The 12,118-nt window shown below is 42.8% G+C and overlaps 1 protein-coding gene across 1 annotated transcript in view; it reads right to left on the bottom strand.

Annotated features, from left to right (window-relative positions):
• Positions 1-12,118, bottom strand: part of LOC145399698 (ionotropic receptor 93a-like) — a 68,830-nt gene that overhangs the window by 38,399 nt on the left and 18,313 nt on the right. The window contains exon 3 of the mRNA XM_080272245.1: positions 10,874-10,973. Coding sequence (XP_080128371.1) covers positions 10,874-10,973 — 100 coding nt within the window. The remainder of the gene's footprint in view (positions 1-10,873; positions 10,974-12,118) is intronic.

The following is a 12,118-nucleotide window of genomic DNA, read 5'->3' as shown; positions in this document are numbered from 1 at the left end:
AGACCATGGTGTGATCACTGTAAAAATAGAACTCATTGTACTGACCAATGTTCATCACGTCCTAAGGAAAAAAAAAAAAGCGACTAAAAATCATGATCTTGGGGAACGGGACGGATCTGGTGATGATTATGGGAGCGTGGGGTGAAATGAGGGATTGCCCCATGCTTTTGGATACCGGAGCATGTCGATCGCTCATTAATCAAGGAACCTATGAGAATTTGGGTGAGACCAAGCCTGAGCTCAGACCGTATCAAGGACGAAGGTTAGTATCCGCAAGTGGTAATGAGCTTGAGGTGGTAGGAGTGGTTAGCCTGCCTATAGGGTTGGCTGGTCACACCTACGAGAGTGAATTAGTAGTGGTGAGGAACTTACCATGTACTATTTCAGTGATTCTAGGTTCTGATTTTATTTTCGCTCAGAATATATATATTACACCAGATCCGTTGTGCATTTTTGATCGATGGGGAGAAGGTAGAATTACAGTCGGGAGAGGAGAATCTTCGCATAGACGGTGCTTCCTCTTTGCATGTATTCGAAACCGGCTTATCAGATGACCAGGAGTATATCTCTGGGCGTTGTGTGACGAGTGAGACAGTCGTGATTGATCCGTTCACAAGTGGAATGATCCCGTTAGAGACTGAAATTTCAGGGTGGTCCTTTGGGTTATTCACACCTAATCCTGGTAGTACTTTCGCTGCTATGCTGTGGCCAGGGATTGTACAGATGGTCCCGGGCGAGGCGGGAGGAAAGTCCAGGGTTTATGTTGCCTACACTAACGCCACCCCTGACCGGGTCAGTATATCTGGCAGGTACAGGGTGGGGACTATTGAACCGTTTGAGGAGATAATGTGGGACGAGAATCAGGAGGATGAGCAAGGGCAAATAACTGGTGTGACACAGGGAGAAGGGAGATTAACTAAGCTCTTTCTAAAAGTAGATGAGTTATGTCCACCAGAGACTAAGGAGAATGATGCTCTCAAACGGCTAGTGCGAAAGCATCCTCAAGTGTTTGCCTTGCCTGATGAACCACTGAATATTACACCTTATTTCCTCCATCACATCTGTGCTACAGGACCGGTTGTAAACCGTCGTCCTTACAAGGTACCGGTTAAGTATCACGAAACTCTTAGGCAACAGCTAAATGAACTAAGGGAGCAAAATATAATACGTCCTTCTAGATCACCATATTGTTCACCCTTGGTCCCGGTGGCCAAGAAGGATGGTGGACTAAGAATTTGTCTCGATTTTCATCATTTGAATAAGCAGATAACATCAGACCCCTTCCCATTGCCAAACATTGCACAAATTCTTTCCCAGTTAGGAGAAAATACTGTATTCAGTAGCTTGGATTTGAGGCAAGGATACCATCAGATCCCTCTGGATGAGGCGTCACGACTGCTGACCGCATTTTCCTCACCAGACGGTCATTGGGAATATAATAGTCTACCGTTTGGCTTAAAAGATGCCCCTGCTGCGTTCCAAAGGATCGTTAACGAAGTCCTGATAGGACTGACAGGGCGTATCAGTCATACTTACCTGGATGACATAATTGTCTATGGTGAGGATTTTGATTCACATGTACAGAACCTAGATGAGGTCCTTGCCAGACTTAAGGAAGCTCAACTTACTCTTAAGTTAGAGAAGTGCAGTTTTTTCAAAGATGAAGTGTCTTACCTAGGACACATAATTTCTGCAGAAGGCTTGCGGCCCCAACCGGATAAAGTCCGAGCCATAAGGGAAATTGCTGTTCCTAAGACACTGAAGGAACTCCAGTCTTTCTTAGGGCTAGTTAATTATTACCGTAGATTCATAAGTGACTATGCTAAGATTGCTCTGCCTCTCACAAAAGTGACTCGTGGAAAGAAGGAAGTGAAAAACAGTAAACAAAAAATCGAGTGGAACGATGAGGCTGATCAAGCTTTTAGAAGTTTGAAAAGTAAGCTTACTGATGACATCGTACTCAAGTTTCCCTCCTTTGATAAACCATTCTATCTGACAACTGACGCGAGTGGTACTGCGATAGGTGGGGTATTACAACAGGAAGATGAGGATGGACACCTTAGACCGTTGATATATTTTAGTAGAGCATTAAATAAAGCTGAGCTTAATTGTGCCACTATCGAGCAAGAAGCCTTATGAATTGTGTACAGATTGCGCATAAATCGGCCTCTTGTCTTGGGATACAAAGTGATTGTGCAGACGGATCACCGACCCCTCATGTGGCTCTTTAATGTGAAGGAGCCTTCTGGCAGAATAGCTAGATGGCAGATACAGGTTGCTGAATACGACTTAGAGGTATCCTACCTGCCAGGACACCAGAACCGAGTGGCTGACGCCTTGTCACGTCTTCGCAGAGAGCAAGACGAAGATATAGAACTTATAGCTGTTACGAGAGGCGTGACCGATACAGACACTGTTAGCTGGAATCTTGACGAACTGCGGAAGCAGCAAAATGTGCATCCGGTTTGGGGATCATTGAAGCGGTATCTTCGCAGAGAAGTCCCTCAGGCCCCCAAACTGGCTGCCCCGGTTGAACAGTTCTCTCTCCGCCAGGATGGTCTGTTGTATAGGACCGAGCCTCGTGCGTACGAGGACAATGATGTATTACAGGTGGTTAAACCTGAACAAAGTGTGCCAGCAGCCCTACACTTAGCCCATCATTTGCCACTGTCAGGACATGGTGGGGCCAAGGTAACTATTGTGCACGCCAAAAGATTTGCATATTGGACAACTATGGTCAAGGATATCACTAACTTGTGTCGGCACTGCACACAGTGCATTACCTCTAAGAGGTCAGGGGACGCCCTGGCTCCACTTAAGAGGTACACAGATGTGCCGGCACCTTGGTACCGGGTCCATATGGATATTATAGGACCGTTGAACATGTCTGAGGCTGGACATAAATACGTTCTTACGGAAGTAGATACATTAACCAGATTTCTTATTGCTGAGCCACTGAAAACAAAGACGGTGGAAGAGGTAGCTCGTGTGTTTGTAGAGCGAATTGTTTGCGTTCACGGAACTCCTCAACAATAGGTCATGGACCAGGGAACAGAGTTCGTGAATGCTACCTTGCACGGCATTGCGGAAATATTGAAGTTGAAGCACGTCACTACGACTCCGTATCACCCTTCTGCGAATGGATTAGTAGAACGAGTGAACGGAACTGTCATTCAAATCTTACGTACGATGATCGACAGTAATGCAAACCATTGGCACCGAATGATACATTTGGCATGCATGGCTTATAATTCAGGGTATAATAGGTCGATCAGGGATTCGCCCTATTTCCTGTTGTACCTGAGAGACCTACAAGTACCCTATGAAACAATACATGAGACTCAACCTCATTACAATGTAGATGATGCGAAACATATGCTAGCAGCCATGGCCACTAAAGTATTTCAAAGATGTCAATTGTACTCGGACCGGGCTAGTACCGAGAATGAGAATTATAGGGCTAAAAAGGCTGTAGTAAAGCCGATCACTGTAGGAGACAGAGTGTACGTACGCACGATTCCTAAACGAGGAGTTGCTAAGAAGTTACAGCCTCTCTATGCAGGACCATACAGAGTCACGGAGCATGCTAGTGATGTTGTAATTAAAGTACGACGTGTGAAGGATGGAGCTGTCTCCACCCTTCATGTTGATCGTGTGCGAGTAATCCCCGAATCTTGCCTCACCACTAAGGATAATAAGAATGTACGTAGGGCATACCCAGTACATGAAACAGATGATGATGATGGTGATGGTGAGGACGGCTCAGATGATTTTACAGCCATTCCGGTATCTAGCCGCGGTGCGACAATCATCCAACACGCCAGTAAATCAAAGTTCTATGGGTGCTACCAACCCAGTTCAGCAGAGTGGGAATGAAAGTGATAATGAAAGTAGAAGCGAAAATGAGAGTGAGGATAGAGGCGAGATAGAAAACGGAGCGAGCAGTCACGAGGTGAGTGGAAAAGGGGAGTCCCCGAGTAAAGTGGTCGGCCCGGCGCCAGATCGTTTCTCCCCAGCTAGCAGCCTCAGCCCTGCGTCGGCCCCTAGATACAGCCTAAGATCACGCACAACAATAGCAGATTTACCTCTAGTTATGGATAGGCCAATAGAACACACTGTCAGGAAGACAAGTAAAGAATAAATTACTAGTCATGATATTTTATTTTTGTTCCAGATTATGCTGCTTGCAGTCGTAGTATCAGGAAAGACTAGGCACATTGACCCCTACGTTGAGAAACCTGCTCCAACAGGCCTCATCTATTCTCCAGTCTCCAAACTTATATCAACTGGAAGTCATTATGTTGTCCCTGTCTTGTTAATACAGGATGAGTTATACCGACCACTTACTGAGGCACAGGATCTGGTTGACTCTGTCCAGTGGAATACAGATCACATGGACAACTCATCCACCCTTGTGTCGTCATTAAGAGAGACTTTGAAATCATTTCAACATGAGTTTAGAATTAGATTTGATGACTTAAAAAACTCTGTTAATTATTTGTTGTCGGATAAACCACTGTCAGGTCGTAGAACTAGAGGCACAATTGATCTTGTTGGCAATATTGCTAATGCTTTATTTGGGACTGCTACCCAGAATCAGGAGGACGAAATTAACACTAGATTGGGTCAAACTGAACAGATGTCCGAGAATGAGCGTCGAGTGTTAAATGTTCACTCCCAAATACTAAATACGACCATAAGAGACATGTCACATATGCATGCTGCCATTACTAAATTGCAGCAGGCAGCTAATATTTCACATGCTGTAATTCGGCTCTTCTCCATAAAAACTCTAGAGTTAGAAAGCGAAGCTCGCATATTTGAGGCTTTTCTTAATCTTCAGTTAGCTTTGTTGGATATCATTGCCGATCATGTGAGGATTAAGTTAGGCCTATAGAATATGATGCAAGCTCGTCTGAGTGTGGACATCGTGCCAAATACATTATTGCTGGAACTTTTAAATAATATTTCTTTAATGAGACCAGGACTGCTTTTCCCTGCTCGACCTGACTACCTTGCGTTATATAGGGATCTCGTTAAGGTTGTGCCTCGCAAGACTCCCTCTTCAGTGTGCTTCTACTTACTAGTTCCGGTTCAGGGTGACCTGGCAGATACTTTTGATGTCTTCCGGATCACTTCCTTTGCCTTATAAAGTCCCTGACACAGATGTCTATGTACAGACTGTACCCTCTGCCAATTCATTGCACTGAGTGAAAATCGCTTACATTATATGCTTATGGACGATTTCACTCAGTGCCGCACTCATCAGCAGTTGCTGGTGTGCGAGCCGCAGAGTCCAGTGCTGAGGTCAAGTACTAGCACATGTGAGAGTGCTACATTCCTTAACAAGGACTTTGCGCCTCAGCTTTGTAGGAAAAGAGTCGTTAAAAACTTTGTTCCTGTATTTGTTAAGAATAACGATAAGTGGTGCTTTTCTACGAATAAGCCTATGCAATTTACTCTTAATTGTGCTGTTAATGAGATATGTAAGACAATACAGATTGTTAAAGGTATAGGACATTTGGTCCTGGGTGACTGTTACAGTGCTCACAGTGAAACACTCACACTTCCAGCTTATGCCACCCTCACCAAGGATACTAAACTGTCTCTACGTCCCCATACATTGCATTTTAATATGTCTCTCTCTCATGTTGAACTAGATGCCATACGAGCAATCCCTGAGATTTTTCCCCAGAATGACTTCTTCACACCTGTGTACCTAGATGAGTTGTTACACTTCCAATCTAAACTTCTTCTCAAACCCCTACCTAAACCAACTCAGCCAGCTACCCTAGCTATTTATGTTTATGCTCTGTCAGGTGTTATTGCTATGTTCCTTGCTTCTTATTTAGCGTATAAGTGTTGGATTAACAGGCTCTGCTGTCGTTGCCCTGGACCGTCATTCGAGCGTTCCCGATCTTGAATCTACCTCTCTTTCTTCTCGCCACCTGGGGTTGCATACCCTGGGAACTCCCTTGATGTCCCTGCGGAGTACATGGCGAGAACAAGGGGGGAGAGTGGTGTTGGGCTTGCAATGATCATGTACTTGCCGCCCACACAGATACCGCTGCTCCTGACGTCATCTCCACCTCTTACTCACACGGCCCCTTCAGACCGAGGCCTGGGTCAAGTGGGAGTAGAAGGGGAGAGGAGGAAGGCGGAGAAAGGAGGAGTAGGGAAGAAGACGGATGTGGGGAGCAAGGGACGATAGGAGAATGGGTCGCGAACGCCAGAAGTACCTGAAAGCAGCATATAGAACGCTACGATGTAAGCATGGTGCTGAGGTTTTGGCACATGCCCAGCAGGAGTGGAAAAGAGCACAGGGAACTGGGGGACAGTGAGGGCTGGAGAGAATTGCGGAGGAAGGGGAAGATGAAATACAAGAATAAACGAAGTGAATAAAGGAGTGATGAGAAAAGGAGGGTGACTACATAAGGAGGGTGGCTAGGTGGGGAAAAACACCCAAGATGCACATTAATCATAGCTCTCGAGGATCCAGGGGTCAGAGGCTAATGTACCGGTACTCGAGGTACCCTGGGGGGTCCCGGGGGTGGTTGTCATCTGTGAATCCTCACTCATAATGGTGTGCCAGTGCTTAAGAACAAGGGTGTATGCTGGATGTATACGGGGATGGAGTATGGTGTATTAGTGACTCAGTGTGTATGAGAGGTGTTTATAAGCATGCTCCTGAGAGAGATGGGGCTAGAGAAGATTTGGCAGTCAGGCATGATTGTCTTGTGTTCAGCTGGGACAGACGGCCAGAACAGCCACGACCATGGGCTTCACGGTACTGGTGTGTAGAAGTAGTGAAGAATAGTCTTGCGGGAAAGTAACGCAAGGTATATAAGTGCCGTTAGAGTAAAGTAAAGTACCGGCAGTCTCTACTCGGAAAAACCAGCAATATTATTTGACGCGTATGCTCCAGGTCGTGGCGAATATTAATTAGTAGTAGAGTTAACTTAGAGTAAGAACTATAACGTTTAAGTGGACCTCTGTCACTCATGGATGGACGTCTAGTCTTTAAATAAGTAGACTGAAGCCTTATATGGCTATCAAGTCAAGTACTTACTTGCTGTCAAGTCATAAATAAGTGATTAAATTTTCCCTTGTGTCAAGATGAGACTCGGGATAGTAAGTTAATGTTATAACTGTGTAATTTGTTCTGAAGCAGTGTAAATACTTTGTAGCAGACTATTAAAAATTAAAGTAAAAATTGTTTCCGTGTTTTGTAACCTCAGTGTGGAACTGTTAATTTTTGGGACGTCAAGAAGGGAGTCTGGGGCAGAAAGGGGTATTTAATATCTTGTTGCCCTAACCTACGAGGTTACAGGTCCCTTCTGGGCTTGTCTCCACACTCTCCGCTGCTACTGTCACACGCTACCAATACTCATTAGTGGCAGCCATTCACCATACTTGGCGAGACTGAGTACGAAACATACCTCGGGTAAGTAGAGAGTGGAGGACAAGACACTATGTGTTGAAGCCAGTAGTCTACCGTGCTAACAATCCCCGGGCCCTTAACCCCTTAACCGTCGGGCGTCACTTTCGTGACGCTTGGGAGCAAGGGATCATACCGCGGGGCATCACTTTTGTGATTCTGTGTTATTTTGAATTCGCTCGGGCTTTCAAGCGGTGGCTTGTATCATCTATCAGTACTGCCAATGACCAACACTAGTCAGCACTCCTAATCTCATCTGTACTCCCATCCATTGTTGACAATTTAGCCATTTCTCCCCGTTCATGACTCCCCTCCCTACCTCCCCTCCATTACTTTCTCCTTTTTCCTGCCTGGCCGTGCTGCGCTAAGTAAATCTTTCCTGTAATTTTCCACTGATTTCATCCATTGAAATAAGCCCTATGCCTTATTCTTATACAGAATAATATATACAAAAAAGAAATAAGGTAAGTGATAGTGCCATTCACCTGGAATTGGCTAATTATCACCTGACAGTACCTCACATGCACTCGTTCGCTAATTTTCCCTGTTTATTTCCCCTTGAAATATGCCGTATAATCTATTTTCTTAATAAAAATATATATAAGAGAGGAAGGGAGAAGCCTAAGTGATATTTACATTCACCTGGAACTACCTAATTTATTATGTATTGTCTAGATTTCCTGCCAATTATTTCATAGCATAAATATTAGCAGCTGTCACCACGCTGACATTGGCAGCCTTTCACTGCCCCTAGGCCACCACAGCATTCAGTTTACTGTCGTCTTTCAAGGTGAAACCACGTTGGACTCGCGCCTTTCCAATTCCGCCACTTTTTAGCCCCAAGCAAAGGGCCCTGTGACCTCTACCCCAACTAAACCTCGTTTGGAAAGGGGTAAAGGGCTTAGTGACTGCTGTGGAATGTGAACTGGCAAATTTATCAATGAAAATGATGGACAGTGACTACGTTCTTTCTAGTGACTAAAACAGCGCAAGTGGAAATGTAAATAATGTGTAAACAGCAAGTGAAAGCAATGAATGTAAATATAAGTGAACTGTGGGAAATAGTTTTATAAGTTACTGGAAGTGACAGTGCATAACACAGTGTAAATAAAATATAAATATAAATAATGTTATGAAAGTGAAAGTGAAAGCGACAGATGTCGCCAAACATCTCGTGGCCACACCACATTGGCACTGTAGGAACTGCACTACAATCATCGTCATCATACAGCAATCATCGTCATCTTTACACCAATCATCATCATTGTACGAAGGTTATGAAGAGAACACACAGTCTTTTGGTAAGTGTTAATGTGTATTTGTAATATTTTAAATAGGTTTTTTGTTTTTTCAGGGATGTGATTAACTTCTGTGGAAATATGCCATTTTGTGATTACTTCAGTATTCGCGGAATTTGCTTTCAGCGGGGGTCTATGGACCTACCCCCGCGAACAAATAGGGGCTATTATATATATATATATATATATATATATATATATATATATATATATATATATATATGATATATATATATATATATACATATATATATGGATATATATATATATATATATATATATATATATATATATATATATATATATATACTGTATATATATGGATATATATATATATATATATATATATATATACTGTATATATATATATATATATATATATATATATATATATATATATATATACTGTATATATATATATATATATATATATATATATATATATATATATATATATATATATATGGATATATATATATATATATATATATATATATATATATATATATATATGTATATAATCATCATCAGCCGTTTGAGGACCGGCCTATCCTGACTGAAGTCGGGACGATACAGCCAATGTATCTTTACCAAGTGGCTTAGGCTGTCTGGCAGAGATTGTATGTAGGGTGAGAAGTGCTTGTATGTGTAATTGTAGTGTTGGAGTTCCTTTGGATATGTGTGTAGTCTGTGAACCAAGTGTAATCGGCCCACTTAAGCCAACTGGGTGCAAGCATACTTTATAGTAAGCGACCCTGGTTCAACCGTAGCACCCCTTGTATCCGGGTGAACACTCCCAAAGTTTATTTTCCTAGAGGGGCGTGAACCCTGGTTCATCCGTGTACAAAACGCACACTCTACCACTGTACCGTAGAGGCTTCATATATATATATATCAGCCGTGGCTCAGTGGGTTAGAGCGCTCAGCTCTGACCGAAGGGTCGGAGGATCAAATCCACCCAAGGGTCATTGGTAGACATCAGGAAGGGCATCCGGTCATAAAATGCTACAAGCTCCAGTCCAAAAGTCTACCCAGGGGCAACGCCTTAGCCTTTCGGGGATACCTGGTGTAAAACCAAATTATTATATATATATATATATATATATATTGGAGCCTCTGTGGTACAGTGGTAAAGTGTACTTCTTTGTACACTGAAGAACACGGGTTCCCGCCCCGCCAGGGTAATAAACTTTGGGAACATTCTTATGGCCAGGTACTGCATTGGCGGACACAAGGAGTGCTGTGGTTGAACCGATGTCGCATAGTATAAAGTATGCTTGCACCCAGTCTGCTTGCGTGGGCCAATTACACTTGGTTCACAGACTACACACACATCCAAAGCCAGAACACAACAGTTACACTTATAAGCACTTCTGACCCTGCATACAAACTCTACTCGACAGCCTCAGCCACTTGGTAGAGATACACTGGCTGTATCGTCCCCACTTCGGTACGGATAGGCCGGGCCTGCAGTGGACACTCAAACGGCTGATAAGATGATATATATATATATATATATATATATATATATATATATATATATATATATATATATATATATATATATATATTACAGGGAATTATTTGTATAACCATTGATATCATGAAATCCTTATTGAACTGTTAGTTTCGACATTAAAAGATTGTACAAGATGTCCCAGGACTTGGTGTATTAACTTTAGGAGGTGGGTCTTGAGGTCGTTCCGAGATGTAAAATTAATGCTCTGTGAATCATGCGAAATCGTTGTGGTTAATGTGTAATGGATATTTAATATTCAATGGTGGTTACGGGAAATTTTTTCCATTTCCCATCTGCTTCTGAGCAGTTTGCTGTTTCTCATTATGTTGTTTTCTTTGCTCGTCATAGAGAACTTGTTTATTACTGCTTCCTGGTTTCAGTAAAAATAAAGCAATGCAGTCGAGAGGATGGCAACAAGGGCTGAAAATTGAAAGTTTCACCGGTATCTTCATTTATATTTAAATAGCCTTTACTCCCCAAACGTTTCAAATTCAACATGTGTTCGCGTAACACCTGTGGCTTATAATAATCACAGGAATTACACCCTGAAGTTAGTAGGTCAATTCCTGGGACACCTGTATATTCTCTCTTGTTCCATAGCATTTCCTCGTACTTTACCCTTCATCAACGACAGGAGTTAAAGGACTGTTCTTCTGTGCTATCATGGCCAGTTGATAGGATAGGTAAGTGTCCCTTCCAAGGTAGAAGTCGCATTTACCTGTTCAGGAAGAGACCGATTTTTTACTTCAATCAAATAATTTCAAGCTTAAAGTGGTGCTGGAAACGGGCACCTTTGCACTTTTGCACTAATAAAGCTGGGCGGCTCAGTTGTCTGGTTATGCAAACGCCCTTCAGCTCCTTCCTTATCCCCTGAAGGGGGGATGGTGGACTGCAGGAGGGTGACAACTTCAGCCTGCAGTCTACTGGGTTCACATAGCTCATCAAATGAACCTGGGGTTACAGAAGTACCGCTACTACTACTACTACTGCTACCACTACTACTAGTACCACTACTACTACTACTACTAACTGTAAAGCTTAAAACAGAGGCTCTGATTTTTCTAAAAGAAGAAAACGAGCTTTGACTCATTCAAAACTTTAATAACATTTAGAAATTTATTGTTGTTATAGTGAAAGGATAATATTTAGTCAAGGTTAGACGCTTCTTATTAAAGGAGTGAAAATCATTCTGTTAACCTCTTCAGTACTCTCACATTATTATTATTATTATTATTATTATTATTAGAGCGAATTTGCAGGAGGAAGGAGGCAAGGTAGGCCAAAGAAAAGATTTAGGGATATGATGGATGAGTGTGTGAGGAAGAGAGGTATGGAAGTTGGTGATGCTAGGGGAGTGACAAGAGATCGAGCTGGCTGGATGAATGTTGTGAGAAGTGCATGATCAAGGATCTGGCATCCCTCTTTAACGTGGCAGCGTTCGGACTGACTCTATCGGATACGTTTATGTGAAGCTACGATATATGGTGATAGTTTTAGGTGTATCAGATAGAACCAGGATTCCTGGAGCTTGAGTGATGAGTGAATGGAAGTGTGGTCCATTGGATTGGGCAAGTTTGGGCCGTCTGGACGTCGCAACTCACCTAGCCCTAGGGTGGGAAAAGAGGTCTGGATGATGATGATGATGATGATGATGATGACGATCATGATTATTATTACTACTGCTACTACTACTACTACTACTACTACTGCTGCTGCTGCTGCTGCTGCTGCTATTTGATTTTAGCTTTTCCTCTTAAACCCAGGTGACAACACCTGATTTTTTCAGTCATGGCGTGCTATAATATATATCTATCAATCTGTCCATCTATTGCCAGACGTCTTAATTCCGTAAGGGGTGGCCAC

This window comes from Coenobita brevimanus, chromosome 50 (assembly GCF_032717465.1).
Source record: "Coenobita brevimanus isolate Jiangsu-jjx chromosome 50, ASM3271746v2, whole genome shotgun sequence".
Lineage (NCBI taxonomy): Eukaryota > Metazoa > Arthropoda > Malacostraca > Decapoda > Coenobitidae > Coenobita > Coenobita brevimanus.
This window is presented reverse-complemented; position numbering and strand designations above follow the sequence as displayed.